The sequence below is a fragment of the Ursus americanus genome, chromosome 26, assembly GCF_024610735.1.
Source record: "Ursus americanus isolate L20-20 chromosome 26, mUrsAme1.1.p, whole genome shotgun sequence".
Taxonomy (NCBI): domain Eukaryota; kingdom Metazoa; phylum Chordata; class Mammalia; order Carnivora; family Ursidae; genus Ursus; species Ursus americanus.
This window is the reverse complement of record NC_142152.1, coordinates 34,411,864-34,429,227: the sequence shown is the minus strand read 5'-3', so window position 1 is coordinate 34,429,227 and position 17,364 is coordinate 34,411,864. Positions and strand designations below refer to the sequence as shown.

General features: G+C 53.2%; 1 protein-coding gene across 2 annotated transcripts in view; it reads right to left on the bottom strand.

Moving 5' to 3' along the window:
* SLC24A4 (solute carrier family 24 member 4) overlaps window positions 1–9,521 on the bottom strand; it is a 171,215-nt gene extending 161,694 nt beyond the window's left edge. For both annotated transcript variants that reach the window (XM_045807978.2, XM_045807979.2), the window contains exons 1-2: window positions 8,775–9,521; window positions 6,845–6,955 (exon numbers count right to left, since the gene is read on the bottom strand). In XM_045807978.2, coding sequence (XP_045663934.2) covers window positions 6,845–6,955; window positions 8,775–8,904 — 241 coding nt within the window. In that variant the 5' untranslated portion in view covers window positions 8,905–9,521. The remainder of the gene's footprint in view (window positions 1–6,844; window positions 6,956–8,774) is intronic.
* Between the last annotated feature and the right edge of the window lie 7,843 nt (window positions 9,522–17,364).

Below are 17,364 nucleotides of genomic sequence, written 5' to 3'. Positions count from 1 at the left end.
ACCCCTCACCCCAGCAGCCCTCTCTTCCTAGCCTTCCTTCTATGGACACCGAAAGTCTGTGTCCTCCTTAAATGCCTACACTGAAACTCAAAGCCCCGAAGTAATGACATTTGAAGATGGAGCCTTTGGGAGGGGATCTGGGCTAGACCAGGTCATGAGGGCAGGGCTCTGGTCCGATGGGATCAAGGGCCTTACAGGAAGGGGCGCCAGAGAACCGTCTCTCACTAGCTCTCCCTCCTGGCCACGGAGGACACAGCAAAACGAGGGCAGTCCACAAGCCAGTAAGAGTTCTCTTCGGAACCTGGTCAGGCGGGCACCCTGACCTTAGACGCCCAGCCTCCAGAACCGTGAGAAAAGACATTCTGCTGTTTAAGCTGCTCGGTCTACGGAATCCCGTTATGGCAGTCTGAGCAAAGGCAGACACACGGCCAGCGGGCATTTCCAAAGGCTATGTGAAAAGCAGAAAACCAAACATGATGAAGCAAATCCCTCCAACATCGATGGGGGGGTGGTAGGGGACAAACTTCCCTCTTTTTTCGAATATGGGCATAGGATGTTGGGAACCCAAATGAAGAGGTGTGGCATCGTGGAGGACAGACCATTGATTCAGCCTCAAATGTGAGGGGAAAAGGCAGCGGGAGAAGGGGGGAGACATACCCACCCCAGCTTCACAGCCAACCTGTAAAGTAACGCCTCATTGTCAAGACAGGAAAAAAAAAAAATGGTTTTTCAATTTAGAGGCGTGTTCTGCAAGGTGGGCCATCCTCCAACGTCCCAAATCCTCAAAATATTAAAAAACAAAACAAAAAGTTTGTTTCCAGGAGAAGAAAAAACTAAAACTAAAACCCAGTGTTTGGCAAGATGCTTACTTTTTAACTTGTCCTCGTAAAATTCAAGTAACAAATAGTTTTCCAGGACCCACGATTCCTAGGCCTTGTATCATGCCTGAGGTAAGCAGATAAGAAAAAAAATAATGAAAGCAGAAGCTCACGTCTGAGCATGTGTGTAAGTGCTTCGTGGGTATCAACTCATTTATTTCTAAGAACTCTCTGAGATGGATGCAATTATCCCCCCTTTTCCTATCCCAGAAGGAAAAACTGAAGCAGACGCTGGGTTTCAAGAGCAAACAATGCTCACCTTTTATATTCTAGTCAGGAGGCAAAGCAACAATGTCACAATGCACATCTGGGTCTGCAAAGAGCTAGAACAAGAGAACTGGCGACCGGAAGGCTACTTTGGCTTAGATGATCAGAGAAGGCCCCTTGGGATGTGTCGATGATGAGCCCATCTTGGAAGATCTCGGGGTGGGGGGAACAACATGGTTCCCCGAAGCCCCAAAAGTCAGCCCGGAACGTGCTCACCACCAGTTCTGATTTCACAGCTCGGAGGTAGGCCCAGGCATCTGGATTTTTCAGAGCCTCCAGGGGTTTCTCACCAGCAGAATCCCCGGTTCCTCCCTCAGCTGCCTTCTTACCCCCGATGCCACCGCCAGAGATGCGCGGAAACTCTTTGGTTCCCGAAGGTTTGTGTCTCCTCCAAATTCCTGAGTGGAAGCTCTCCTCTCCTAAGGTGGTGGGACCTGGAGGTGAGGCCTCTGGGAAGTAATTAGGTTTGAAGGGGGTCATGAGGGTGGGGTCTCCCCATGATGGGATTCGTGCCCTCATGAGAAGGGGAGGAGAGACCAGAGCTCAGATTCTCTCTCTACCCAGTGAGCCCACAGTGAGGTGGGGGGGCCATCTGCAAAACAGGAACCACCCCGGACCCCCCCCCCAGCCTCCAGAACTGTGAGAAATACGGGTCTGTCATTTAAGGCACCCCGTCTCCACTATGTTATGGCAGCCTGAGCTAACACAGATCCCCGAAGACTCAAAGTCGCAGCCTCTCACCCGTTCATGCATTTTACGTGGAGGGACCCACTTCTCTCCTGTAATGCTTGCTCTTCGCAGACCATGACATAAAAATCTAAGTCCTAGAGGCACAGATCTCTGGGGGAAGATAAATTAATGACTTTCCCACAGACCTCAGTAGTTAAAAATGAAGATTTATATATACATACAGATATAGATCTATATAGTTTCTCTACATTCAAAAACAAGACCAAACTGGTTTTCAGGAAAATCTCTGTTACACCAAGTCTTGGCCTTCATTCAACATCCCAACACTTGCTGGACTCCTACGAAGGGTCAGGCAGCGACCTCGCCCAGTGCTCCTCTGCTTGTGGTGCCCGTGCGCGTCGCCCCGGGATCTTGTTAGGATGCAGATTCTGATGCAGGAGGCCCGGGGTGGGCCTGACACTCTGCATTCCCAGCAAGCGGCCAGGTGATGCCAACCCCCCCGGACAGCAGGACTCTGGCCCAGCGAGCAGCAACCCTGGCTTCATCTTGGACTCATCTGGGAGCTCTTAAAAAGTACAGATTCCCGGGCCCCATCCCAGACCAGTGACAGCAGCCACTCCAGGGCCAGGGCCTGGGTGTTTCGGAACCTCTTCCCTGATTGAAAGATGCGGGCAGGGTTAGGGATCACTCTTCTGGGCAGAGCACAGTGAGCGAGGGAGCCCTCGAAGGGAACAGATGACAGGTAAGCTCCTTTTAGACGGTGATACAGGTCCTAAAAACATAGGATAACGTGATGGGGGAGGCGCTTAAGCTGCAACACAGCTCACGGGACATGGACACCAGCAGGACCTGGGGAAGTGACCCCGGGTGCAGCAAAGAGCCCATTTTCCACACCGAGTCTCCAGGGTGCCCTGCAGCCTTTCCCACGAGAAGCTATTCCTCTCACAGGTGAGGAGGAGCACTCAGGCTACCGAAAATAAGACATGGTCCCCACCCTAGAGGTTCTTACAAAAACGTGAACGGACTTTTGTTGAAAGCCTACTGTGGCAGGGGACACGGGGAACACTTTAGTTCGGGATGCTGACACAGCGGAAATTCTTCAAGCTCCATCTTCCCCCATCCCTAGAAGAGCTCACGGAGTAGACCAGGACCGGGGGCCCTCGAGCTGGAGAAACAGGTGCAGAGCAGAAGCCTCAGAGGGTGCAAGAACCCCCCCCCCATGGTTCTTCATGGGCAGCTCCTTTCCCCGTGTAGGGAGGAGGGCAGCCAGTGGATGTCACCGTCCCTCACACTCCAAAACTTAGCACGAGGAAGCTTGGGTCCACCTTTACCGAAGCAGCAGCCCTAGGACGGGACTCTGTAAGCGAACGGCGAGAAAGAACCGAGTGCTGCACCCTCCAGGAGCAGAGCCTGAGATGCAGGTCTAAGCCAGCCCACACCCAGCCGTCCCCCCACCCCCGGCAAGTAGCTGAGGGGGCCATGCGCCCCAAGCCAACAAGACTCCAGAACTCCTACAGAAGCCCCCCAGCCACTGGCCCACTTGCCCACATCCTGAGGCCTGGGAGGCCAGAAGGCTGGAGCCGTGCTAACCACCTTCCCACACTACAGGACTCCGGAGTCCAGAGACAGAGGGAAACTGAGTCATGACATTTAAACTTTGGTCTCACGCGCTCCCTCTTTCGCTAAACCCAGTCTGGGGAAGTTTTCAGTCTTTGCCTTCGAGGCCTGCCTCGAAGACTCCACAAACCGCATCAGACCTGGTCACATCCTCCTCTGAGCCCCTGACAGTAGCCCTCGGGGGGCTGCTGACTACAGGACCTCTGTGTCCCTCTTCATCATCATGGAGTTTTCCCTGTGTCAGGAGCCGGTCTTCTCCACAATTGTAAGCTACTTGATGACAAGGGCTGCCTCATATGCTTGCTTATACCGCGCCCCCACCCCCCCACATGCCCACCACAGGGCAAGAGGCCAACAGCGAATGCGTGCTATGTACATGCTTGTGAACTGGTAAGGGGGCCCAGGCACCAGGTGGCTGGAAGGGAAGTCAGGTCTCAGCCCCACCTGTGCAGGAAAGAAAGCTAGGGCAGGTGCGATGGAGGGGGGAGGCCATGGGATCTGGACCCAGGTGAACCAGGAATGTGCCTGCCCGCCAAGAGGTCTTGGGGAGTCACTAAACTTCTGAGCCCCCCTGTTCCTCATCTTTGCAAAAACACTGAAAGGATAGGGGGCGCCTGGGTTGCACAGTGGTTAAGCGTCTGCCTTCGGCTCAGGGCGTGATCCCGACGTTCTGGGATCGAGCCCCACATCAGGCTCCTCCGCTATGAGCCTGCCTCTTCCTCTCCCACTCCCCCTGCTTGTGTTCCCTCTCTCGCTGGCTGTGTCTCTGTCAAATAAATAAATAAAATCTTAAAAAAAAAAAAAACACTGAAAGGATAAAAGTGCTTCATACTCAAAACATACTTTTTTTTTTTTAAGATTTTTATTTATTTATGTGACAGACAGCCAGCGAGAGAGAGAACACAAGCAGGGGGAGTGGGAGAGGAAGAAGCAGGCTCCCAGCGGAGGAGCCCGATGTGGGACTCGATCCCGGAACACCGGGATCACGCCCTGAGCCGAAGGCAGACGCTTTAACGACTGCGCTACCCAGGCGCCCCTCAAAACATACTTTCATTCCATCATTCGATCAAACTTTATGGAGTCCTTTCTATAGGCAGGGCCCTATCCCAGAAACAACCAACAAAAGCAGAACCCTGGGGGGGCACCTGGTTGGCTCAGTTGGTTGGGCAGCTGCCTTTGGCTCAGGTCATGATCCTGCGGTCCTGGGATCAAGCCCCACGTTGGGCTTCCTGCTCAGCAGGGGAGTCTGTTTCTCCCTCTCCCTCCGGCCCTTCCCTTGCTTGTGCTCACTCTCTCTCTCTTTCAAATAAATGAATAAAATCTTTAAAAAAAAAAAAAAAAAAGTATAACCCTGGGTCACCTGGGTGGCTCAGGGTCTGCCTTCGGCTCAGGTCATGATCTCAGGGTCCTGAGATCAAACCCCTGGTCTGGCTCCCTGCTTGGTGGGGAGTCTGCTTCTTCTTCTCCCACTGCCCTTCCCCCTGCTTATGCTGTCTTGCATGCTCTAATGAAAAATCTTTAAGAAAAATACAAAAAAAAAAAAAGCATAACCCAAGCGTTCACTATTGCTAAAGATATGGCCGGTTTCCCTCTGTTTCCTTCTCCATAAGAGGGACAAGGCCAGGTCTTCCTGACAAATGGGACTGACTGCTCCACAGTCAGTAGGGTAATTTTTGATGAGAAAGTACACTGAAGAGACTGGACAACCAGGAAGCCCACGAGACTCTATCCCAAGAAACAGGGCCCTGTCTAAGCCAATGTGGCCAGACTACAGGTGACAGAAGTTACAGGAGGAGGGCAGAGCCTGTCCAAGGCGAGGGCACCAGAGAGCCAGAAACTGAAGAGGCACTACCCTGGATTCTCTACCCACAGTAGCAAAATGTCCCCGGCCCCCACGGATGGTGCTGACCCTCACGTCTCGGGTCCCTGGAGGACATGGACCCCAATGTTAGCCTCTGGCCTTACACAGGTCACCTGTCAGTCCAGCCCATGCCTCCACCACTTCTGGTAATGAAAGATGCCCGAGGGAGGTTAAATGATGGGATGGGCACAGCGCCTGCAGAGTCACTCACGAGGAATCTCTCAGAAATGGATGGTCCAAGTTCAAAGGGAATCCCTGCAGCTTCTCTGCAAGCCTGGACTCACCTACCCTCCATGCCCCACAAGCCCTTCTTAGAAGGCATCTCCAGGGAAGGGGGGTTGATGGTGTAGTAGTCAGGCTTTGAGGGAGAGCCCTGGCCTCCTTATGCCCATAGAACCAAGCACAGGCCGAGGTCCCCATGCTTCACCGCTTACAAGACTTAGGACTTGAGCAACTCATGTCTTCCCCTACAGGTCTCCTGACCCATAGAATGCATAGAAGATCTACCTATGAGCACAAGTGAAGAATGCCATCGAAACCTGGGTTTCCATTCCCACTCCCACCCAGCCCCACACAGGGCCATAGCAGATTTCCCCCAACAACCCCAGAACAGGAAGTACTATTCTGCCCATTTCACAGGTGGGAAAGCAGACCCAGAAATATGCTCTGACATGCCGGGCAACGCGGTGGAAGAGCCAAGTGGTATCCATCTACAGTAAGACAGAGTTCTCAGAGGGCTTTTGAATGCTCCAGCCCACTGGACCCTTCCCACAAGAACCCCAGGTGTTGGAGCCAGAGCTCTGGCCCAGGACTGCCCTGTCTAAGGCCTGGGCAGCTTCCATTTGCCTCACTGCTTGCTGGCACACTCCCGAGAATCTTCTTCACCCATTTAAGCAAAATCTGTCTCTGGCAGGACAGATAAGAGGTCATCTCTGGGTCCCTACAGCCTCCGACCCTCTAGAGAATTCTGAAGGGGAACGGTAAGACCACCTCCCACAGCAAGCAGAATCCATCCCCCGAGCTGGGATCTGGAAATACCCTGGGAACTCCCACTGCAGAGATAGGACCCAGGCACTCCAGAGTGTCCTACCCCTGCGGGTGCCCCAGCGTGTTGCGACCCTGGTCAGTGGGTCATCCCAAAGTGCCAGCCATCTGCCAGAGCAGCTGGACTTGCTGCCCCTCGAGTTCCATCAGATGGATACCGTGAGCAAGAGGGAAAGAAAACAAAGACACCCGGGCGAGCAAAATCAAGACAGCAGGGGAAACACGGAGCCTTTAGGAGCATCATGAGAACAAAAAATGAAATTTTTAAACTCTCCAATGTGACCTTTTCCATCGCTGGGTAAAGAAAGTACTTGAGTTGCTTAGCAGCACAACCGATTAATGTCTGTACGTTACCTCTCTACACCTTACAGCTACCCTTTCCCACACGATTTCATCAAACCACCTTTCTCAGCTCTGGCTGTAATGTCCACAGAAGCACCAGCTCCAGGCCAAATGCCTTGAGGCAAGGGGGAGATCGATTTCTTACCAGGATCGGTGCAATTCTTAGCTGTCTGAGTCCCGTTCACAGGTGCCATCAGCTTTCTGTTTCTCCATGTGTCTGGCAGAACATGTTTGCTAGCGGAAGCTGTTTTATGCCCTGTATTGGAAAATAAGTCACAAATACCATTAGGTCAATATGGGGCCTGCATTCTTCCAATGACCTTACATGTATTTATCGGGCTGCACCAGCAACAGCCCTGTGTGACTATTTAGAGCCACCTGTTGGGAGTGATACAAGGATTGGAAGCACAGTATCACCTGCTTCACACATAGTAATCTGTTTCCTAGATCTGGCCCATTGTTTCTAGTCCCAGATGCGTCAGCCCGAAATCTGACCTTGGCCAAGGGCTTAGAGAGGTAACTGTCCCATAAAGATGCTCAGGTGGCTATTAGGTCAGCAAATAGGTTGGAGAAGGTTGATGGGGTCTGGCCCAGAGCTTCTCACCCCTGAATGTGCACAGAAACCACCTGGGGACCTTGTCAAAATGCAGATTCTGTTTCCGTAGGGCTGGGCTGGGCCCCGGGATTCTGTACTAACAAGCTCCCGGGTGGTGCTAATTCTCCTGGTCCAAGGGCCACAGAGTAACAAGGGAGAGCAGTGGTGTGGATGCCAGTGACCACACACAGTTAAACTTCTAAACTTAATTCCTGATCCAGCAAATACAAACGATTCTCGCTTTTAAGAGCTTCCAAGTATTCATTTACCTCTCCTGATGTGCCCACTGCTTCAGCTGGGTAACAATACCTCTTCTATAGTGCTGACACTGAAGAGCCTCTGAGTATTTTGTTATTTCTGGTGTGTAACTGAGGGGGGGAAATACACTGGCTTGCCCAACTGCAAAGCACCAGGTTAAGATGTTCAAATAACCTTTCTGGGTTTCTGTAGGAAAGAGCCAGGTTTTGATCTTCTATCCTCAAATCACAAGTTGGGGGCTTGAAAAGCAGTTTAAGAGTTTAATCCAGTTCCACCTGATTTTACCTATCACTATAAACCTCTCTAGATTGTCCCTCATTGCTCAGAAAGGCACCCCCTGCTTTATCTCCATGTCCAGATTGCAAAATCACCTCTATTGCTTTTTTTTAATGTAAAGAAGTAAAACGTCCACAGTGTCCACCTAAAACTGGGAGTGTTAGCCAAGTGAATGTCTTCTGAAGATTCTGCATGGGCTCACATCCCCCACTCCACCCCCAATTTTTTTTTTTAAGTTTCTTTCTCTCTTCTCAAATCTGCATATCCTAAGCGACTCCCAAATCCCTCAGTCTTGGATGAAGGAGTGTGAATTGCGGTTCCAGACACCAGGGCTCTCCTACCGTGGGGATTAAGAGGAGTTAAGCGATGCTGAAACATGGCAGCAACCTCCCCAGGCGACTGCCCCCGACGTTTTTAGGGTTTGGAGACGATGTGTCAGGACACCCAGGGCACTCCTTTGGCAGGGGCGAGGGGAGGGCTGAGACTCAGTTCCCAGCCTCGGTATCTGGGTTTTCGACGGAGCACAACCATCTCCTCTCCGCAAAATTGGGAACCGGGCCACTCAGTTTGGTTCGCCCCAGGCTAAGAGAATTCACACCTGGACCCCGCCCGCCTCTGCGCCGCCCGTTTCCCCCACGCACTCTGGGGACAGAACTCTGGCACGGAGGGGCTCGATGTTCAGGCTTTCATCTTGGTAACACAGACCTGCAGCCGCGTCCTGAGCCCCCAGGGGCCGCGCGCAGCTCAGGGAAAAGAGCGCCACAGCTCAAAGCGTCGCTGTCAGCCCTCCTGGGTGCGCTCTACCTGCCCAGTGGGGTGGGGACGGGGCTGGATGAACCCTTGGGACCAACCTGACGGGGAAGGAAGGGGAGACATCTCGGAGCTACCCGGCGGCTTCCCAGCCCAAGCCCCTCAACTCCCGGGGCGGGCCCGCACCGGCACCTACCCAAGCTGCCAAAGAGGCCGGACACACAGCACACCAGGGCCAGCAGCGCGCACACGAAGCCAACTTGCTGCGGCAGCATCTCTCGCCTCCTGCGAACTTTGCGCGGCCGAAGGGACCCGCGGAGGACCATCCTGGAGCGCCTAGGTGCCGTTCCTGGGAGAGGATGGGGAGCTTCGGCGGGCGGAGTGCTATCTGTGGAGGAGCGGCGCTGGAGCGGGCGACGCGAAGCTCAGAGGCGAGAGTCTCCCGGCCAAAGCTTCATGGCCCGCGGGCAAGGTCGGCGGGGAAGCCGGGCGAAGGGCGGTGGGGGCGCGCGGGGCAGCCGGAGCTCAGAGTCCCGCGCGCGGGGTGCGCGCTCCGCGCACCATGGCTCCGGGGCGAGGAGGCGACGCCGGCACGGTGGCGCTGGCGGCCCTGGCTCGTAAGGCTGGCGCAGTCCCGGCGCCGAAGCCGCTACCTGCCCGCTCAGCCTCTGAGCGCTCGCTCGGCCGCAGCGCCGGGACCAGTGCCCGGGGGCGTCCGCGGGGAGCACTCAGTGCGCCCCCGCGCCCCGAGCCGCCGCTCCCACTCGCAGCATTCTCCCCCTCCAAGTTTGGCGGCGGCCGCCGAACAGCACCGCTCCCCTGCTTCGCCGCGAGCCAAACCCGGGCGGCCCAGCGCGCGCGGGGAGAAGGCAGGCTGGCCCCCACGGGACCTGCGACCCTCGCGGCGAATGGCCTCGACGTCTGCCCTCCCGGGGGCGAGCTCTCCCCGGGAACTTTCTCTCTGGCTGCCGGCGCCTGCGTCTGCGAGGCCGTGGCGCCTCCCGCCCGCAGCTCTCGCCTCCCTTCTCCTCCCCTCCCGCCCGCCTCTCACCCCCCTCCTCAGCACGTGTACTCCTCCCCGAGGGCGCACTCGCCCGTGCGCTCCTCCCTTCCCCCCGTGAGGCTCAACTACTGACCAATATAATCGCCCCCTCCCTCCCCAGTGGAGCCGAAACAATCCCTTCTCTACCCTCCAAGGCCGCTGCAGAGAGGAACGGGTTCTGGCCACGCAGGGACTCTCGGAACAAGGGTTTCTGTCGCGCGGCCGCTCCTATGCAGGCTCCCCACGACCCCCGAGGCGACCCGAGCCCCCCTCCCCCCTCCACTGGGGGCGGGAGATGCACGAGAAGATTAATTGCTCGAACAGAGCTAACAAACAGGCTTGCACCAAGCCAACAGGCGCCCGCGCCCGCCGGGACCCGCTCCTGCAGGGCTCTCGGGGCGGGCGGGGGAGCCGGCGGCTGGGGCGCAACGCCGACCTGCAAAACGCTCCAGATCAGGCAGAGGCAGAAACCCAAGAGTTCCACGGCCCCGCCGCCCAGAGTTGAGCTTCTGAGGTTCTTGCAGCCTCGCCGCTTCGCAGGGCTCTCTGGTTTTGTTTTGTTGTTTTTTCCTCCTTGGCTCTGATCAACTCTCTAGTGGAAACCGCTTTAAAAATGGGGCAGAAGGGAGAATTTCAGAAGAGGAGCAGCTGGAGTGGAATCCAGGTGCAAGCAAGCGGTGGGGCCCAGCCCAGAAAGGGCTTCAGCCCGGAGGGTTTGTGACTACACGCTGGGACGGACTTCCCTCCCTGGCCAGTTCAGCACGCACCTAGTTAGGACCTGCTAGGGGTTAAGTCCACTTAAAATCCTTTTTGGAACAAGGCCAGATCTGTTTAATTAAATAAATACCCACCGAGTGCAGGGACCTGTGCCAAGTGCCAGCCAGAGAACAAAACAAAACAAAACAAATGTGTAAGATCCAGTCCCTGCTTTCAAGGAACCCTAACTCAAAGGGGAGCAGGACCCTCAGCTAAACCTCTATTTATTTATTTATTTAAATTTTTTTTTAATTATATTATGTTAGTCACCATACAGTACATCCCCGGTTTCCGGTGTAAAGTTCCATGATTCATTAGTTGCGTATAACACCCAGTGCACCATGCAATATGTGCCCTCCTTACTACCCATCACGGGTCTATCCCATTCCCCCACCCCCCTCCCCTCTGAGGCCCTCAGTTTGTTTCTCATAGTACATAGTCTAAACCTCTATTTAATAGGTCAGTTCCAAAAGTCACTGTTATGCACAACATGCGTTATTCCCTCACTACTCAAAATGTGGTCCGCGAGAGCGTGAGCGCTGCCTGGGAACTTGCAAGGAATGCCGGTTCTGAGGCTGCAGCCCAGACTTACTGAGCCAGAATGTGCATTTCTTCGCAAGACTTCCTGGAGATTTGTGGGCACACCCAAGTATGAGAAGCATGGCCCTTTTGAGCCTGTCCTCGTGCATGGAGCCTGGTCACCATCTGCATGATTCCTCTTGGTCTAAGCAGGGATAATTGTGTTTGTGTCAGTCTGGCACAGTAGCACAAATAAGAGGTACCTAGAGGGCAAGGGGAGGGAGAAGGTTCACTAATTATTTTTTAGCAACCCCAGTTCAGTGCCTACACAGATACTGAAGGCATGAACACAGGACTAATTGCAGCGGCAACCCCTGGAGGAAATGAAATGGAAAAGGCCAGTGTTGGTCTCGTATAGAGCAGTGCAGGCTCTGTGTGGCCTGTAGAGACACCTTACCTACCATGGAGGCTTCTCCTCCATGTGCGTGACTGTTACCAAGCATGCGTGCCAGGGATCAAAACTTTTCATACGATGACAGTTTTCTTCTCATTGACTTGGCCATACACGGATGCATTTATCAATAGCAAATAGAAAACCCTAGAATGTGGGAAATGCATCATTTGGAAAGCTAGCCAAGAGCCTTTGGCATCAAATGGAAGCCGAAGGAAAAAGTTAAAATGTTAACATGTTGTCCTATCCATAAGACAGCCGTCGGGTCACATTGACTGAAACAACTCCAAGAAATCAAATGGCACCTGCTTACTAGGATTTAGTATTTTCTTAAAACGTCTGTCCGTGGAGCCCACCTAGGGCTGTTTAAATCAAATTTTTGAAGATGTTATTTATTTATTTGACAGAGAGGCAGCCAGCGAGAGAAGGGACACAAGCAGGGGGAGTGGGAGAGGAAGAGGCAGCCTCCCAGCGGAGGAGCCGGACGTGGGACTCGATCCCAGGACTCCGGGATCACGCCCTGGGCCGAAGGCAGATGCTTAAGGACTAAGCCACCCAGGCGCCCCTAAAACAAATTTTTGAATCCGAAACAGGCCAAAGGAGTCATCAGGTGTCTGCCTTTAAACGTTTAGCCGGCTCTTTTACAGAACATTTGTTTTCTTTGACAGCTTCCACCTGCTTTCAGTTAATAGAACCTTGGAATAATTTCACATGCACAAATGGATTCTTCTTCTTTGACAGTTTAAAAAGCAATTCATTTGAATTGTACTTTTTGCTTCATTGAAATAGTGCCCATTACCAAATAGCCTCCACTCCAGCTCTAAGGACTCACCCTGCAGAAGAGATAACTGGGTTTTATACACCTTTCAGATTCAAAGCATTCAGGAGCATGTTCTAAGTCAGCAAGGCTATTGGGACAAATGGAAAATGCATTTCTGGGTTTATCTCAGACCCCGGTCTGGCTTCCATGCCACTGGATTCAGAGAATCCCCTCTGTTTTCTTCTGCGGTGGCATAGTGGGAGACTCTCCACAAGCCAAATGGTTTTGGCCATTTTAGTAGGAAGGCTCAGTCGGTGGGGGATAGAGACAACATCTTTTTCTAAAAAATTCTGCCCGGTGACGGGAAGAACCTCACCATTTGTCTTACTTGGTTTTTTCAAGTTTACTAGAACGGCCTTCCCTATCAATTCTAATTCCCCTCGCTCTGCCTTTCAGATGACTGGAGGCAGTCAGCACCACCTAGGGCAGGGTTCTCAATCCTGAGCATGCCTCAGAATCTCCTAGAAGGCGTATTAAAACTCACCTGGCTGAGCCCCACCCCAGGGAGTCAGGTGCAATAAGTTCGAGGTTGGTGCCCAATAATTTGTATTTCTAACAAGTTCCCAGGTGGAACTCAGGCTGCTTTGAGAACCCCACTTTGAGAACCACTGGGCTAGGTTATGTCATGGTGACCGTAGCAAACAATGAAAGTTTCCTTCTGGTGGAAAATCCGCAACCCCCAAATATGCCACTTTGGCATAAGGATTACTTTGTGCTGAAGACAAATGGGAAGAAGCAGATACATGAAAAACTCTCTGCCCTTCCCCTGTTTGTATAAAAGCAGGACATAAATTTGTAAAGGTGCCCCCCCCACCAGGAAGGACAGAAGTTAATCACAGGTGACAACTCTAGATTCTTATCAGCCTAGAGACAGCGCCAGAGGGATCTAACAAATTTTGCTAGAACTAGCCCTTATCTTCCACCATTTATTTGCCTTCCCACAATTTGCCACCCCTAGAAGCTCGGTCTTTTTTCCTTTGTCTTGTCCCTTTGCTAAAAATGTATTGTTCTTTTGTTCAGAGGTGATACAAGCCTAAGTTCTAATCACCCCTTTGAGTTACTCATTACTGAGTGCACACACTCCTGTATGTACGCACGATGCGAATGTTCATACGCTTCTGTTTGTCTTTCTCTCGTTGATCTTTCATTGATCTAATTTATAGGCCTGCAGCCAATGAATCTAAGATGGGTAAAGGGGAAATAGTGTTTCTTCCCCTGCGCTGTGCTCAGGTACCTGGGAGCAGCCAGAGGGAGACTTCTGGAGGATCTTGCACTGGCACGGGAATATGCACACTGGCCTGGAAGGGACATGCTCACTGCTTGCTACCCGCCACTCATCAGCCAAAGCCAGTCCCAGGTGCCCACCAAAGCACCAGGAGGTCCTGCAGTGCCATTCTTCCCCTGCTGGCTGCCATCTGAACTCCGCAGTGGATGGCCCCAGTGAAAACCACAGTGCAGACCTCACATCCCTCTCCCCTGCTAGACAGGATCTTTCCTGCCCGCCCCTCGCCGCTCCCTGGCAGAACGGGCAGCGTGTTGCAAAGCCGCTGTTGTGCATCTCCGTGACATGGCCTGTGATAGGAGTGACAGTATCCATCTCCTGCTGGCGAGTGAAGGCCTCAAGGACTTGCTGTCTTATCTGCCGCTCTGAACACTGTGCCCAGCACATTAGGTGCTTAATAAATATTTAGGGAGTGAATACATAAACACATTTTGGCTACAATGTGAAGGAGATAAAGAAGAGTTGCCCCTGTGGGGTGGCGCCTGCTCTCATGAAGCCTTTCGTGCCACCTTAAGTTTCCATTCACGGTCACTGTCAAGGTCACCAGCGACCTGTGGCTACATCTCAGGGGAATTTGACGTGCTCGAACGCACCTTTCTATCAGTAGTCACATCTGTAACTTTCTGGATGGCACCTGCTTCTGGGTTTTCTCTTCCTTCTCTGACCAGCTCTTCCCTCAGCCCTCTGGGCTTCTGTCCTGGCCTCGTCTTTCTCGCTCTTTCCTCTCTTCCCCCGGAGAGCTCATCAGTTCTCTGCATGGCGTGATTTGCCCTCTGCTGCTGACTCAGAAGTCCAGAGCTTGGGCCTTCTGAGGAATGTAGACCTGTGTGTTCAGGAGATTGCCCAAACCAAAAATCTGGGCCTCACCCTGTCCTCCCGCCTCTTCCTCTCCCAGCCCGGTCTGTCACCACTAGGACCTCAGATGGGTCCGCTTCTTGCCATCACCGTGGACACCACGGGCTCTGGGCCTCACCCGATCCCTGCAGTGGCCTTCTTAACCAGTATCTTGAAGGCCAGCCTGTCCATCACATTCCTGTCTCCACTGGGCGCTAGAGTAATCTTGCCAAAGAAGGAAAATTCGATTATGTCCCTTTCTTCCATGAAACCCTCAGAGACTCCCCATTGCTCTCAGCGTAGACTGCCAGCTCGTTAGCTTGACATAGGATCCTGCGTGACCTAATCCGGGCTTTCCACATTTGCTGCACATTCGATTCACCTGGAGAGCTTTTCAGCTCCTGGGGCTGGGCACTGGGCGCTGGTATTTTTTTTTTTTAAGATTTTATTTACTTATTTGACAGAGACAGCCAGCGAGAGAGGGAACATAAGCAGGGGGAGTGGGAGAGGAAGAAGCAGGCTCCCAGCGGAGGAGCCTAATGTGGGGCTCGATCCCAGAACGCCGGGATCACGCCCTGAGCCGAAGGCAGATGCTTAACGACTGCGCCACTCAGGCGCCCCCAGGCACTGGTATTTTATCCAAACCGCAGCCAGGGTGGTGAACCCTGCTCCAGACCCTCACGGCCCCTTGCTCCCCATCCTTCATCATTCCTTTCCTTTCCCTCCAGGCTCCAGCCATTCAGAATCCCTTTCTTGTTCTTCAGGGGTGACCCTTGTCCCATCTTTCTGGATCGTGCCTTCCTGCCTCCAAAGCCCCCTTCACCTGGCACTATGGACTGAATGTTTTTGTTTCCCCCCCAAAATGCATATGTTGAAATCTATTGCCCGATGTGATGGCATTTGGAGGCGGGGCCTTTGAGAGGTGATTGTGAGGGTGGGGCCTTATTAGTTGGATCATCGCCCTTAGTAAAGGGGCTCAGAGAGCTCCTTCTCCTCTTCTGCCCTTGGGGACACAATGAGAAGATGGCTGTCTAGGAACTAGGCAGTGGACCTCACCAGACGCGAAATCGCTGGCACCGGGATCCTGGACATTCCAACCTCCAGACCCGTGAGAACTAAATGTCTGTTGTTTATAAGCCACTCGCTCTGTGGGATTGTTAGAGCAGCCTGAACTAAGACACCGGGCTAACTCTTTTGCATCCAATCATGAGGAAGATATCATGACCTCTACGAAGCCTTGCAGGACCACTGATGTCTGAGTTAAGAGCCCCCCTCTTCTGTGTTTTTATGGTGCCTTGTATTTCTATCAAATAATTCATCAGGCCATATTTAATGACCTATTGTGTATAGTTTCCCGCAGACTCTGAGCTCTGTGGGGATGGGAGCCACACCTACCATGCTCACGACCTGGATATACTAGGTGCTCAATAAATGCTCATGGAGGGAAGAGAAAGCATACCTGGCCCACACTCAGCATGTGTGACTCGGCCCATTGTGTTGCTCCCACCGGCATCTGTCCTATACAGTGCTTTCATTGCTGCATTCTTTGATCCCCGTCATAGCCCCCACGAGGAGGCAGAGCCAGAAGGAGCACCCCCATTGTATAAGGTCCCTCACACTGAAGCGGCCTGCTCAAGCTCGCACAAGGCGTTAGAGGTACAGCCGGGATCTGAACCGGGGCTGCTGCCCGTTAGCCAGACCCTTCACCACTACAGCACGCCACAGCTCTGCCTCCTGACGGGCATGCTAACTAGCTTGTTGGATAAGTTCTAAGGAGAGACAGAAGGCTACGTGTCATGGCGCTATGTCCTGCCTGGGTCATCTCCTGGTTACTGACTAATGGGGGGGACTCCCGGCCCAGGCCGATTGGAGGAGGAAAGATGCCTAGCTAGAGTAGACCTGGGTCTCCTAAAGTCAACCCATGTCACTGCTCCACGCTTTGCAAGTCTGCTTCTTAGATTCTTTGGATTTAAATATGAAAACTACCAAACCACTTTGTTCACCGCTCAGCAAACATTCACTGAGCACCTAACTCAGTATCGCTTCAGGCTTAAATACCTCACCACGCCGCAAGCCTCCGCAGAATACGTCCGTGAGAGTGCAGTGAGCGGCTGTGTCAAGGAAATCCAGCACTACAGTGACTTAAAGGACAATCAGTTTCTTTAATACGAGAGTCCGCTAGAGCAGTCCAGGTCTGTAAGGTGGCTCAGCACCTCATCACCACACAGGGACCCAGGCTCTTGCCACCTAGTGGCTCTGCCATCCCCTCGGGCATGGTCGTCAGCTATGGGGTTGAAGCCAATTCACCACCACTCCTGGTTGCAGCCAACAGGAAGGAGGAGGAGAGCCCAGTGTTTCAAGCCCCAGGCTCTATCACTCCTCGTATCCTGTCGGTGGAAGCCTAGCCGCATAAGCACACCTCACCCAGGAAGGCTACGAAATGCTTGGCTGGGCAGCGTGTGCCCGGGACAATCTGTGATGGCGGGAGCCGAGGAGGGGGTTTCAGTGGACAGCTACAGGCCTCCACCGCCGAGGGGATGGGGATCCAAGGAGAATAAGGGATTTGTCCAAGATGCCCCAGGTAGTAAGTCACAGATGCAAGCCTCCTCCCCAGGACGCGGATTACTGGGCGCCGTCTACTCATTGCCCCTCTGGTCATTCAGCTCTTGTCGGCCTGAGAGTAGACGTAAGGCAGGGACGGATCGCCACAAGGGACAGTAGGAAGGGCTATTTGGCAGGGGACATGGCTCCAAAGACGCCTCCGGTGTAGACCCTTGCTAATTTTCTGCTATTGGATCGGCCTCTCCGTGCTCAGTAGGAGCCATGACATTGCACAAAAGCCAGATTTTCCTTTACAATCAGCGTACTGCACAGCCAAAGGTGAGAGCAGCATGGGTTTTTGTTTTCCTGTGAATGTGCCCTATTTTCACATTTTTTCATTTCTCTCTAATGGCTTGAGCCTCAGGAGCCCCAGCCTCTCTGTAGCTCTGGAAGGGCCTGAATATACGGGAAGAAATGACAATTATGCCAGAAGTAAGATGACAAGTGGTGAGAGACAAGGAAAGATAGAGTGTCAGAGGTT